The sequence below is a fragment of the Poecilia latipinna genome, unplaced genomic scaffold (assembly GCF_001443285.1).
Source record: "Poecilia latipinna isolate Pla-1442-1.1 unplaced genomic scaffold, P_latipinna-1.0 Scaffold3215, whole genome shotgun sequence".
NCBI classification, from domain to species: Eukaryota; Metazoa; Chordata; class Actinopteri; order Cyprinodontiformes; family Poeciliidae; genus Poecilia; species Poecilia latipinna.
Genome location: NW_015115831.1, coordinates 15,337 through 29,552, shown reverse-complemented (window position 1 = coordinate 29,552; position 14,216 = coordinate 15,337). Strand labels below are relative to the sequence as shown.

Below are 14,216 nucleotides of genomic sequence, written 5' to 3'. Positions count from 1 at the left end.
ATGTTGTATCATTCACCAGTCTGGTTAGCTGCTGGTATGTTAGTGTTTAAAGATCTGAGTAAAGATTTACCAGGTTTACTGTCGCTGCATTGACGCTGAGTCAGCAAATAAACTCACATTTATTCACTCTAGCCTCCTAAATAAACACAAAATGCTTTTCTTGGAGACTTACTTGTTTTAATAAAGAATAAAACCATTTGTTTTCTCCTAGAATTTGGACCCAAGAAGTAAGAAGTGCGACGAAGGAGCTCCGGGGTCCCAAACTGACCCGGGTTCTCGTTAAGGCCTATGGGAAATCCTACGCTTTAGCTGGGCTGTATGTTTTCTCACTGGTATGTTCTCAAAATTATTTATATTTTATTAATAGTTAAATCACTTCTAGATTTATATTTACACCTTAAATTATATTTTTGCCTAAATCATACATTCACTTTAAAATGTTTTATCAGAAACAGATTATTTATTTATTTTAGTCGCATAAAGTAGCTAAATTAAATTGCCATGTATTGTTTGGTTCTAAGCTTCAGAAACATGTTATCACACTTACAGGTTTAAGATCATAAAACCAACTTTATTGTCAGACTAAGATAAGCTGAGTAAATACAGAAAGTAGCTTTTAAACGCTGCTCTGGTGAGAATATGCTAGAAAAAATGGCTTCTAACACTTTCATATTTAGTCGATACGCCAAACATTTGGTTTGATAAGATGCAACTAAATGTACTTTAACTACCTTAACTCAAACTGGACTTTTCTAAAACTTGACGTACAAGGAACAGAAACACAGACGAACTATAAAAAACATTCAATCGAATGAAAGCAAAGGAGGCAGTTCAGCCGTTTGATGAAGCGGAGGTGAATCCAAACGTTTGCTGGACCAGAAATGGAAAAATCTGCTGATTGGGTGGAAACTTGTTTCTAAATAAAAGTTTATTTCATTAAGTGGATCTAGTTTTATAGACACAAGGCTGTGAAAACAGATGCATCTGGAGTTAATCGCCAAATTTGAACCATTTCACAGCTACGCCTCTGATGCCTTCAGCTGGTGTTGTAGTTACTTTTTCACTTTGTCCACTTTAGTTTGGATAAACTTGTCACCCTTAAAACAAATACATCATATTTATTTTGTATTAAAAAGGGTGGTCTGGTGTTAAAATCCAATTTAAATAAACTGGAATATTATCATAACTCCTCTTTTTTAAAATTAAAATATTTTCCCTTTTTAGCTTCAAATGGTTGCGTGTTTAATTAAAAACTAACAGCTTCTTTCTTTCTCTTACAGGAAGCCATTAAGGTTGTCCAGCCTCTTCTTCTGGGGAAAATAATTGAGTATTTTGAGAAGTACAACCCAGACGATGCTGCTGGTCTTCATGCGGCGTACGGCTTTGCTGCCACCATGTCCGTCTCCACCTTCGCGCTGACGATCCTCCAACATCTTTACTATTACCAGGTTCTCCGAATTGGCATGAGGATTCGAGTGGCCATGTGTCACATGATCTACCAGAAGGTCAGTGAAATATTTGGACGATCTGCAACAGAAATACTGGATTAAATTGTTCCAGTTTCCGTTATGTGACAGGAAAATGTCTCCCTCCAGGCTCTGCGTCTCAGCAGCGAGTCGATGGGACGAACAACCACCGGGCAAATCGTCAACCTCCTTTCTAATGACGTAAACCGCTTTGACGAGGTAAGCTAACGCTAAGCTAAGCTAAGCTAAGTGGTCCGATGTGAATTCTGTTTTCGCTCAGTAGTGTTGGCCGTCTCTGTAGATCATCCTAAACCTGCACTACCTGTGGGTCGGACCGCTTCAGGCGCTGGTCATCGTCGTTTTCCTGTGGTCTGAAATCGGCCCTTCCTGTCTGGCCGGCGTGGCCGCCGTCGCCCTCATGATGCCGGTCCAGACGTGGTTCGGAAAACTGTTTGGCATCTTCAGGTGAGAAACAGGAACACTTAACTCTTCATGCCTATAAAATGTGATTTTAATACTTTGGGTTTTAGTTTACTTTTATTTCGTTGTGACGTTTTGTTTGTATAATTCAGTTAGTTTAATTTTTTATAGTGTGTTGTAGTTTTTCATACTTTGGTTCATTTTTAAGTGCAGAATTAAACTGATTATGTTTCAAGGTTTACCTGGTGGCTGGGTCCTAGGCCGGTCGTTCATCCAGCGGTTTGTCGTGTTTTTGAGTTAGACAATGTTTAAAGTTGACAGGAAATTTGAAAATATCACTTGATAATTTGGTTTTTTGGAAGATTAATATCTGAACACCAACAATTAAGTCTGAAAAAACGAATGCATTTAAAAAAAAAACTTAGATAAATAAGCAATGCTAAGCCTGGTGGGGGCACAAGTAAAGCCTGGTGGCCCGCCAGGCTTATAAAACACCGAGGGAAACCCTGTGTTTACATCAGTTGGTAATGAATGGTCAACAGAAGAAAACATTTAGAAAAACATCTTTCAGTTATTGTTGAACAACCAGTCGACATCTTTTGCTGTCGCCATTTTGCGGACAAGCATCAGAGGAGGAGTATGGAGCGCCGTAATTTACCGTAAACTGCTTGTGTGGAGGAGAAAAATCAATTTCACATCAGTTTGAAAGGCTAATAGGGCTAGTAAATTAATTACCACTTTTATTTTAGTTAACGAAAATGTTTTCTCAGTTTCAGTTTTCATTTTCTTTTTAGTTTTAACTCATTAATAACTTTAATTTACAGACACTTTACTAAATTATTCAACCTCCTTTCTGTCACATTACGGCTGAAAACCTTTTTGCATCTTATTGGGGTTTTTGCAAATAGGGATGATTTTAGGAATAACAAATATTTTTCTGGGCCTAAAGAGCAGAAAGTTTTTGTGAAATCCTTCAACACGTGAAGTTTTCTAATGTTTTCTTTCTCTCCATATTTGTTGTATCCCGTGTTAAACCCCGGCATTGAAGGTGGACAAACTCGCTTTTGAGGTTATTCCCATTCAGATGTTGTCAAACTGGTTTGTTTTGCTGTTTAATAATGAGTCACAATGAAAACATGTTGGGACTGAAACGGAGTGGATTCCTGGAAACAAAGAAGCATCTTGAGATGTTTTCTTTTGCAAACAGAAGTTTTCTTTTCCCACATCTGCGATGGGAGCATTTCTTTCTGAGGAACCTGAAGCGCTCCGTGTTTCTGCAGGAGCAGAACGGCCGTCCTCACCGACAGCCGGATCCGCATCATGAACGAAGTGGTGTCTGGCATCAGGATAATCAAGATGTACGCCTGGGAGAAACCGCTGTCGGCCCTCATCACTGAAGTCCGACGGTAAAAATTAACCTCACGTCTCCTGGTGAATGGAGGCTTTCGGAGAAGTTACTTTAACTGTTGTCAGTGTGGAATTAAGAAATGATCTCCTCCTTTTGCCTCTTCACACGTAAAAACGGATTTAAATGGTTAGAAATGTTATTAATTAGACTTTCTAATGAAAAATAATTATATACATTTGAATGAGCTTTAGTGTTATGATACGATGTTTTAGTCCTGAAAGATTTAAATATTTTCATGTTTTTAACTGGAGTTTAAAGACAAAAATACAGTTTCTACTCAAGAGCTGTTCACAGCAAATCCATCTAAAACCAGATATTTATTCATGTATTTAATTTTATTTATTCTTAACATCCCAGTTGTCCTGTGTTCCTTCGAGAAGAGATACTTTTTAATTTTTTTGTTCTTTATTTGTGCACAATGACATTAAAAGGAGTTCTGATTCTGAATTTAGTGTAATATGAATTTAAAGGTATAGCTACACCATAATCTCAGTTTAATGAGGTATTAAACAGTGTGAGTTAAATATCTTAAATGAAAGATTCAACATTATCACCAATAAAAAAGTTATTTTTTTAGTTTTAGACTAATTCACTTTTTTCAAAAAATGACTTAGGCCGTTTTTTAGGAAGGTGATAAAAACAAATTAATTTTGCTCCATGTTTCAATATTGGTTCAGATTTTTGTTGCTCTGTTTTTTTTCCCAGTCGTCTCCTAAATCAGTTCATGTGTAAAACCTCATTGGTGCAGAGCCTCAACTTTGACCTCATGAACTCATTTTCTCTAACATGAATTAATGATTAACAGATGTTTTATGAAACTCAGGTTATCTGGAATCCTCCGTTGTTACTGCTGACATTTGAACTTTCACCTCTCCTTTAACCTTTGAACCTGTGAAATTCCTTATTTTCATTGCATCTCAACTCTTGTGAAGCTGCCACTCAGAAACAATAATAATTTGTTTAATACTTGAGAGGAATTTCACTTATTTCAGCGATTATTTATTATGTTTTAGCTTGAAGTTATGTCAGGAAACTGGATTTAGAGACTTTCTCTTGAGCAAATGAGGAAAAAAATCAGTTTCTAGATGATTAAATATGATGACAACCAACTTTTTAAATGTTCCCTTAACTTCCATTCCAAGAAAAAAAGCAAAACATTCCCTCATACTAAAGTCATAAATGGTCAGTTTTGGCAGTAATGGATGCCTTTCCGTGACTTTTATCTCATCAAAGCTCTTTGATCTGTTTGAGATTGGAGGCTCCAGGGAAGGAGAATAAATCTGTCCTTAGATCTGCGCTTTAAAGCAGATTTATGTTTGAAATGTACAGAAGTTTGTCCTGATCTTATTCCTGACAAACGGCCCTGGGTGAAGCTGAAAACTGAAGCCTGTAGAATCACGTCAGACTGTTTTTTTATTCCCAGGAAAGAAATCTGCCAGGTTTTAAGGAGCTCCTACCTGCGCGGACTCAACATGGCTTCCTTCTTCGCCAGTAGCAAGATCACGGTTTTCGTGACGTTCGCCGCCTACGCTCTGCTGGGGAACGCCATCACGGCCAGCAGCGTGTTTGTCACCGTGTCACTCTACGGCACCATTAAGCTCACCGTCACGCTGTTCTTCCCTCTCGCCATCGAAAAGATGTCAGAGACGATTGTGAGCGTTCATAGGATTAAGGTGATGTTCAACTCTGCTACAAACTGGATTAAAAATCTAATTTAGTGGTTAAATACAGCAGTAGGTTGATCAAAACATGTAAAAATCTGTTCATTCAGGATTTGAGCAGCTTGGGTGGCTTTAATATCCCCTTAATGCCGATTGATGCATATTCTACACATACATATTGGAAACACTCTGATTTCATACCAAATCATGCTAATATTCGCATATTTTCAGATCAAATACCTGCATTTATGTCTGTTTTGGGTGCAGCAGCTTCTGCTATCCACATTAATGGATATTAATGGATTTACAAATAATTTCAGGCAGTAAAAGTTCATTTCTGCATTTAACAGTGCAAATTAATTAACATAACTTTCATCTCTACTAAGAACTAGAAGCAGCTGCAAACCAGACATATTGTGCTATAATATCTTAAATAAAGATACTTTTAAGACTGAACATTCGGGTGTTGGGGTCAAAATACGCCCCAGCCAATGACAGCAGGGATCCATCTGGCTTCATATTCCCAGTTCAGGCTGGTGGTCAGACTTTTTTTGGGCCCCTTTGCAACAATACAGCTTTGTTAAAACCAGCAGGCCAAGCCGCACGTTGCTGCTGACCCGGCCCGTCCCTGTAAATTCTCCTGGTGGCCTACATAAATCCCGTCACAAAGCTCGAACAGGCTGAAGACCCGACTGGATGTCATTGGCCTCTGCAGTCACATGATTGGATTTAGAGGAACATCAGATTTGTTTCATAAATCAGCACAAAGAAACGAGACATTTCTGAATGTAAAGACTTCCTTTAATCAGGATTGGTGAAAAACATTTTAGTTACACATCAGGAAGTTGTGTTAATATAACAGTAAAACTATGTTTAAAGCTGTAAAAGAATTGGTTTGTACTTTAGTTAGAAATACTAAATTAAAACAAACTCAGTCATTTCCATTTGCATGATTTAACATTTTTCTCTTTTTCTACCAAAAATTGGATGATAAAAGTTTTTGGTTTCACTTTACTATGTTTTTTTGAAGGAAAATTTGAAGGACTTCATAAGTCATTTTCTTTGCTGTCTTATTTATGTTGCATATTTTAAATCTCTTCCAGTTCCAGTGTTAAAACGTTCATTAGAATTGAACATTTATTAATCTTTGAGTTCTTGCATTATTATCATTATATTAATTGAAAATGGTCTCAAAACAACAATATTATCGTTTATTGTAATAACTTCTGGGACAGTTTATCGTCCATTTTAATTTATATGGATAAAATAAACATGGCTGCACAACAAAAACCAAGACAGTTTCTGGTTTCAGTGGTGATTTTCTTAAGAAGCAGGAATAAAAGACTGGAGGACAAAATGTCACCTGCGTTTTGTTATTCCTGAAAATCTTTTGTTTATTAACTTCTTTCCAGAATTTCCTGACGTTACAAGAAGTGGAGCGAAGAACCTTTGAACTGCACCTGGAGGAAATGAAGGAGAGCGCTGTGGCGATGGAGAAGCTGAGCTGCTCCTGGGACAAGGTTGGATTATCGTCCACGGGGATTTAGTGCTTTTAGAAAACGTTTGGAGGGAAGAATTTCATCTCTTGTTGTTGGATCTTCCAGAGTTTGGACTCTCCGTCTCTGCAGAACATTTCTGTCTCAGTGAAACCGCATCAGCTTTTAGCTGTGATTGGACCCGTAGGGGCTGGAAAGGTCAGTAACGGGGAGGTCAAAGGTCAGGCCGTTGGACTGGTTTTGTTCGGCCCCCAACTGCAATTAAAAAAATGATCCAAATTTGACCCGTACATGCAGATGGAGAGTTCTAGTTTTCTGACAAAAGTATTTGTCTTCAATAAAAGGTAAAACCAAGAGACTGACTGAAAAGTGAACTTTGCTGCACCAAAACCAGGTTTCATTCTTTATGAAACTTGGCTAAATTTACCAAAAGTGACCCAAATGAAACTAAATTTATTCAACCGACCCCAAAAGAAACAGAAAACTGGATTCATTTCTTTTAATGCAGCAAATGTGCAAAATTTACTGCGGTGCATTAAGACTGTTGTAAAGAGAAAAGGAGTCAATTTCCAGCAAAACAGTCTTTGAAATGTCTGAGTTTCAAATGTCAAATATACGTCAGAAATATAAAAGTTTTTTCTGAGACTAATCTCTAAATTTCTGAGTTTTTTGGTGAAATTGACATTTTCTCTGCCTTATTTATTTTATTTTATTTATTATGGTCCTAACGCATGTTTGATAAAATCCATTTTAAGTTGTGGACCTACAATAAACATAAAGAGAAATAAATATTATTTAAAAAGTGAACTACTTCACTTGTGTTTTTTTGGCTCGGGTTACAGAAAGTTTAAACGCCCCTGAGTTATTTGGTCAAACTGTCCCGCCTTCCTGTTGCTAACTTTTTCTTTGTGCCTCAGTCTTCGTTGCTGAGCGCCATCCTGGGAGAGCTGCCGCGCGACACGGGGGCGCTGGAGGTCAGAGGTCAGCTGGCCTACGCCTCCCAGCAGCCCTGGGTTTTCCCCGGTACCATCCGCAGCAACATCCTGTTTGGGAGAGAGCTGAACCCGAAGAAGTACGAGAAAGTCCTGCGCGCCTGTGCCCTGAAGAAGGTGAGACGCGTTCACACGTCTTCATGAGTTCAACAGGGTTTCATGTTAACAATATTATAGACGTGAAGTTTGTAGGAATTGATTTATTCTTTAAATTTGTTTTGTTTAGTCAGCAAGTTGCTTCTCTAGACATTTATTTCTATATCAAATTAACTGATCAGAACTCTATTAAAGATCTTTGTCCGTCTTGCAGCTCAAACCTTTTTATTTTTGAAATCTTGTTGCTTTTTAGGATCTGGAGCTTTTTCCTGATGGAGATCTGACTCTGATCGGGGACAGAGGAGCCACGCTGAGCGGAGGACAGAAAGCTCGCCTTAACCTGGCCAGGTGTGGAGACAGTCGCTGACATCATCAAGCTTCATAAACAAACTATATCAGACAAGACATTTTTTATTTTGCATTTAGTTTCACGCAGAAACCATAAATTGCCTCATTTCTTAATAGGAAGTCTGGACATTTCACTTCTCATTTGTCTGTAAATGATTCTGTAAATATTTGTAGGTATTTTTCTACATTTAAATGTGAACTGAGATGATTAAGTAATTAAAACCAAGCTGTTGTTTCAGGGCTGTGTACCAGGAAGCAGACATCTACCTGCTGGACGATCCTTTAAGTGCCGTCGATGCTGAAGTTGGAAAGCATCTTTTTGAACAGTGAGTGAAATTTTCTCTTTTATTAAACATTAATTTTTTAGAATAACATCCAAGTTTCATACGTAAGAAATAGGTTATTAAAATTCAAAATGAACAGTAGATGACTTGAAAGCAGCTGTTAGCTGCCTAACCCTAGATGTTTGATGTTTCTGTATTAAAAAGCCTTTTTTAGTGGTTTTATAACCGAGTTTTAGCTTTTTTATGTTGACTTGTTACAACAGAGTAACAGAAAAAGCCGGAGGGCCGGATCATTACTTGTCTGTGTTTGTTTCTGGCTGCCACGCTTCTTCGCCTGCAGGGTGAAATAAATACTCCTTGGTTCATTTCTCTAAATCGCTGTTAATTGGTTGGCTGTCGATGTTCAGGTGCATCTGCGGGCTGCTGCAGAACAAATGTCGTGTGCTGGTCACGCACCAGCTGCAGTATCTGAAGGCCGCAGACAAGATTCTGGTCCTCAGGGAGGTAAGTGTGGAGAAACTGCTGCTCTTTTTTTTGTATGGATCCGTTTCAGTGTCACTCACCCAACTTCCTGCTGGAGGGCAGAAAGCTGCTGGCTAACGATGGCTAGCTCTGGTTTTAGCTGTTACATTGTCAACATAACACGCTAAGTCTTAAATTTATGCTTGACGTATACAAGAAAAAGGGACGCAGTGCTTTGCTACTAATTGTCAACACTATGAGAACTAAATACCAAGGTCAGGAAAAAGTTACAAGTAAGAGAAAAAAATATGGAAGGAGAGGGAAGTAGATTATTTATGCTAGTTTGACTTTGACAACCTTAGCATGTAGATGTGGTGTAGAATTCGGTGTTTTGCTTTAGTCACAAAATAAAAAAGGCGACCTGAACACCAACTGTGACAGATCATCAGTAGAGCACCACTGTGTTAGATTAGCTGATAGCAGCAGTAGCTAATCTACCACCACTGTGTTAGATTAGCTGATAGCAGCAGTAGCTAATCTACCACCACTGTATTAGATTAGCTAATAGCAGCAGCAGCTAATCTACCAGATTAGCTATTTATTAATAATCACACATAAAGCCTATACACTTAAAACTGTAACAGACTGAATGTTCTGTTCTTTGTGTTGGAAATATTTGAGTGTTTTTTGGTGTTGAATCCTGAAACATAAAGTGCCGCTGTTGTCAGTTGCTATGGCAACGAGTCTGAAAACACTGCTTTTGAGTTGTTCTTCTACTGTTACCTTTCCCTTTGCTGTGGCGCATAGCACTGGTATCTAAAGAATGCATGAAATATCTGGATGGAAACAATAACATGCAAGAGGAAATATGAAATATCTTGGTGGCCTGCAGGGCCACATCATGGGTCAGGGGAGCTACGGGGAGCTGCAGCGCTCCGGCCTGGACGTGGTTTCACTGCTGAGGAAAGACGAGGAGCAGGACTCCGATAAACTGTCTCTGCACAGTCAGTGGACCAACTTCTCCCACAGTTCCCACAGCAGCCTCCTGCCAGCTGACACCGGCTACTCAGACCAACTTCCTGTGGGTATATTTAAAAAAAATGACATTTTGATCCTTTTATACTGAGAAATTAGTTTGTCATGTAACTTTGTTACTAAAACAGATTAATATTTGACCTAAAAGCCTCGGTGGGTTACCTAGGCAACAGCGTTGATGCTTTTGGATAGTGTGGCAGTGTACTCTTGATATTTTTCTGCATTTTAATTGGTTGGAGTGCTGCAGGAGGAGGGGCTTGGATATTTATACGTCAAGTTTTCAAAGTTTGGTATCAACTGTGATTAGTCACAGCGCTGCACTGTGATTAAATTGATAATTGGGGGTTGCATTTTGTGTCGTCGTGCAGGCGGAAGCGGCTCCAACGCTCGCAGAAGAGAGTCGAGCAGAAGGAAACGTCGACAGCCACATTTACCTGAAGTACTTCACTGCCGGCTGCAACTCTCTGGTTCTGCTGCTCATCGTTCTCATCAGTGTCATAGCTGAGGTATGTGTCGTCATAGCGACGCTAAACCTGATTCCTGATCGGTGAAAAATTCATTGTTCAGGTTTAGTTTCTATGGAAACTAAACCTGGAAAAACCTGGAGATCTGGAGTGAAAACTAAAGGAATAAATTAGTTATATGACAAATCAAGTTTAGTTTGTGAATAAGACAAGTAGGACTGAAACGATTAATCATGATGAACTGATTATTGGAATAATCGTCAACTAATTTAGTAATCGGTTAATCATTAACGGGAGACTCCAGAAAGATAAATTCACTGAAAGAGCAAAAACACTCAGAGCTGCAATTAAGACAAAACATTTTGTATTTCACATACAAATAAAAAAGTTTATCTGTAAATATGTTTTACCCAGAAGTCAAGTGACAGTTTTAGCTTCACCTGGATAAAAGTATATAAAATAAATAAATAAAATCTCCACTTTTTTTGCAGAAAAGGATTAGGGCCACTTAAAAATAAAATAAGTGAGTTTTTCCTCAGAATTATGACTTTAAATGCAGAATTATGAGATTAAAATCAGATTTATCAGAAAAATGTCAGAAAAATTAGGAAAAAAGTTTGAATTCTTCATTTTTTGGCGGCCTAATCATCTTCCACACATTTTGCATTTAACAACTAATCAGTTAATCCAGAAAACAATCAATAGATCATCCATACACTGTATTGATAAGTGAAGCAGAGCTTTTCACATGTTGAAGTTTGATGGATCCTTTGCTCATTTACAGGAGTTGAATTATTCATGTTCACGTTAATGTATTTATATTACTTAATAAAACATAATAATAGTAATGATTGCCTGATGACCTTGTTGATCTCCCACAGGTTGCGTACATCCTGCAGGACTGGTGGCTGGTTTACTGGTGAGCGCCGCCGTAACGTTTCTGCTGCGAGCCGCAGCGCGTCGTGATTTTATTTCTTTTTTTCTGCGCCGCTCCCAGGGCGAGAGCCGACGTCTCCAACAGCTCGGCTCCTGTCGACAGCATCAGAAACGGCGTCAACGCCACGCCCACGGACGCAGAGCTCCACCTCCCCTTCTACCTCGGCGTTTACTCAGGTGAGCCTCACCGTTTGCGCGCGTAACCCCGGCAACGGGCTGACGCTAACCTCGCCGCAGGTCTCACCGCGGCCGCCGTGGTGTTTGGTTTTGTCCGGAGTTTGCTCATCTTCCACGGTTTGGTGAAATCGGCCCAGACTCTTCACAACAACATGTTCAACGCCGTCCTTCGCACTCATGTTCACTTCTTCGACGTCAACCCCATCGGTGAGCCGTCACGCCGCAAAAACTATGAACGTTACCAAGTAGCTTTGTCCAAATTACTTATTACACTTGAACTATTGAGTTAAGATAATATATGTTGCTCAAAAGTTACTTGTAAGGTAATTTTCTCTTATTTAAACTGTAATTAGATAAAAGCTAATTGGTAATATTTAGTATTTTTGTAGCGTAATGATGTTTCACTGATATGCTGCATGTTTTCTTTTGCTTTAGGACGAATTCTCAACAGGTTTTCTAAGGACATCGGCCAAATGGACTCCATGCTGCCCATAACCTTTGTGGATTTTTACCAGGTGAAAACTTAATGAATACTTAATAAAACTTGGCATTAATGTCGTATCTTAGTCATGAATAATGTTTTCTAACATCAGTCTAAAAGGATACACGACTAAAACACTTAAAAAGAAAGAAATATAATTAGTTTTTTTTTGTCATTTGTAGAAGTCTGTTTGCTCTAAATGAGAATTTATGATCAAAACCTCAAATTTAAGTTTTTTTCAAAAACTCGTGCAGATCCAATTGTAATTAGACATTTGGCTATGCTAACTATTCAATAATCAATAAAAACAAGATTCTGAAGGTGAATAGTGAAACGCAGTCAGATATGTTTGTTTTTAAAACCTCACCGCCTCTTTTCCTCCCAGCTGTTCCTGCAGAACCTCGGGGTCGTGGTGGTGGCCGCCTCCGTCATCCCTCTCATCCTCGTCCCCGTCGTCCCTCTGCTCCTCTTCTTCCTCTACCTGAGGCGCTACTACCTGCACACGTCGCGGGACGTCAAGCGACTCGAGTCGACAAGTTCGGCCACCGACCGAAACAAATGCCAATAATTCTAATAAGTGAAATATTTACCAGTGGTGTTGATGTCATTCCTGCAGCTCGCAGTCCAGTCTTCTCCCACCTGTCGTCGTCTCTTCAGGGTCTGTGGACGATCCGAGCGTTCGGAGCCGAGGAGAGGCTGAGGAAAACCTTCGACTCCTACCAGGACCTGCACTCAGGTCCTTAACGCCTCACCTGTAAACCTGCCGCTGCGTCAGAAAGTCAGGTTTTATTCTAATCTTTCTGCTCCAGGCGCCTGGTTTCTGTTCCTGATGACCTCCAGGTGGTTCGCTTTGCGGCTCGACAGCATTTGTTCCATCTTCATCACTTTCACGGCGTTTGGCTGCATCCTGTTCAGAGACGGTGAGGTTTAGGAATCAGAAACCGGTTCAAACCAGTTCAGGTCCTTAGAAACTTCTCTCCTGTCTTTTGTCGCTAAGCTGCCCTTTAACACTTAAACTAGAAGTTTTCCCTTCCAAATAAAAGCTTCAAACCGGAAGCAGATCCAGAGCTGGAGGTTTGGTTAAACTTTCATAAGAAACTGATCTAGAAATGTTTTTGTTGCTGTGGTCCTTAAAATATCAAAATCTCCAATCAATTTTATATTTTTTAATTTTTAAACATGAAATGATTTATAATTTGATCATTTTGAGAATTGAAAACCGTCGTCGTGGTTCACAGGCCTGGAGGCCGGGCAGGTGGGGCTGGTCCTGACCTACGCCGTGACCCTGGTGGGAAACTTTCAGTGGACTGTGAGACAAAGTGCAGAGGTGGAGAACATGGTGCGTAATGAGCTTTTTAAAGATCCAAACTGCTTTTCATCAGGCCAAAATGAAATATCAATATCATTAACTAAATGTTAAAGCTTCCCAGTTTGCATCCCAGTGTTTACCAGTTTATTTAAACCTGCAGGCTTGTTTCTCCCCAGAGCCTCAGGATTCAGCAGCAGAGCCTCTGTGCTGCAGCCGCGACAGCAGATCATAAATATTTGCAAATTTATGACACACAAAGCAAATCCAAGCCTCTGAATCTTTTCCAGATCGTGTCAAATTAAAACGACAACCTTCAGCATATTTTATCGGATGTCGTTTGGCTCATCTTGAAGATCATGTTTTGTTTGACATTTGACTCAGTTTTCAAAAGGAAACGGAAAACCTGAATAATTGTTTCTAAATAACAAAAAAGAACTAGTCCCAGAGCATGATGCTGCCACTGCCATCACTTCTAGACTCTGGTGGGAAACAATCTGAAAACTTTTTCAAGGGATCTTGTTTTGCATTTATCACATGTATAAAGAAAAGTGACTCTCAGCTTTTCCATGAGATTCTCTGTGAAGTTTCTGTGATCCGTCATAAAAACATCACATTTTTACGATCTCTGCGTCGATGCAGGTTTGGCTTTGTCTTCTGCTTCAAACTTGTTTTTATTCATTAAAATCTGATGTAACTGTGAACATCGGAAACCTGCATGAAAATTAATGTCTTTTCTCACTTAGTTAATCTGACATTTAGCTAATAAAACTCCTGGACGGAGCGGCGCTGCTTTCAGCTGCGCTTTGATTTAAGAACGTTTGTCACATTTCCAGATGACGTCGGTGGAGCGAGTGGTGGAGTACACGGAGCTGGAGAGCGAAGCACCATGGGAAACGGAGAAGCGTCCTCCTCCCGATTGGCCGAGCGAAGGGGCCGTGACCTTTGACACAGTCAGCTTCTCCTACACCGCAGACGGTCCGCTGGTCCTGAAAGACATCAGCGCTGCAATTAAACCGAGTGAAAAGGTTTTATTTTCCAGAAACTCCCTAACGTTTCACATCAGTCGGTTTTTAGTAATCGTCGATGGTTTTTTTTTTACCTGTAAGCCGTTCAGAAAAACACAAAACATATCCAACATTTCAGGTTTTATTTTGTAAAGACTCTTTTCTTCCTGTTCACAC

General features: G+C 39.5%; 1 protein-coding gene across 3 annotated transcripts in view; it reads left to right on the top strand.

Moving 5' to 3' along the window:
• The window catches only part of LOC106940414 (multidrug resistance-associated protein 4-like), a 35,497-nt gene that overhangs the window by 16,566 nt on the left and 4,715 nt on the right, over positions 1-14,216 (top strand). For all 3 annotated transcript variants that reach the window (XR_001423084.1, XM_015023154.1, XM_015023155.1), the window contains exons 3-25: positions 212-332; positions 1,281-1,505; positions 1,596-1,685; positions 1,768-1,931; positions 3,167-3,292; positions 4,718-4,967; positions 6,368-6,475; positions 6,560-6,649; positions 7,369-7,560; positions 7,793-7,887; positions 8,127-8,213; positions 8,579-8,675; positions 9,526-9,714; positions 10,037-10,174; positions 11,014-11,051; positions 11,130-11,245; positions 11,306-11,452; positions 11,681-11,760; positions 12,112-12,262; positions 12,343-12,462; positions 12,536-12,646; positions 12,965-13,065; positions 13,869-14,060. Coding sequence is in view for 2 of the 3 variants with exons in the window: in XM_015023154.1 (XP_014878640.1) it covers positions 212-332; positions 1,281-1,505; positions 1,596-1,685; positions 1,768-1,931; positions 3,167-3,292; positions 4,718-4,967; positions 6,368-6,475; positions 6,560-6,649; positions 7,369-7,560; positions 7,793-7,887; positions 8,127-8,213; positions 8,579-8,675; positions 9,526-9,714; positions 10,037-10,174; positions 11,014-11,051; positions 11,130-11,245; positions 11,306-11,452; positions 11,681-11,760; positions 12,112-12,262; positions 12,343-12,462; positions 12,536-12,646; positions 12,965-13,065; positions 13,869-14,060 (3,028 nt within the window). In the remaining variant the exon portion in view is untranslated. The remainder of the gene's footprint in view (positions 1-211; positions 333-1,280; positions 1,506-1,595; positions 1,686-1,767; positions 1,932-3,166; positions 3,293-4,717; positions 4,968-6,367; positions 6,476-6,559; positions 6,650-7,368; positions 7,561-7,792; positions 7,888-8,126; positions 8,214-8,578; positions 8,676-9,525; positions 9,715-10,036; positions 10,175-11,013; positions 11,052-11,129; positions 11,246-11,305; positions 11,453-11,680; positions 11,761-12,111; positions 12,263-12,342; positions 12,463-12,535; positions 12,647-12,964; positions 13,066-13,868; positions 14,061-14,216) is intronic.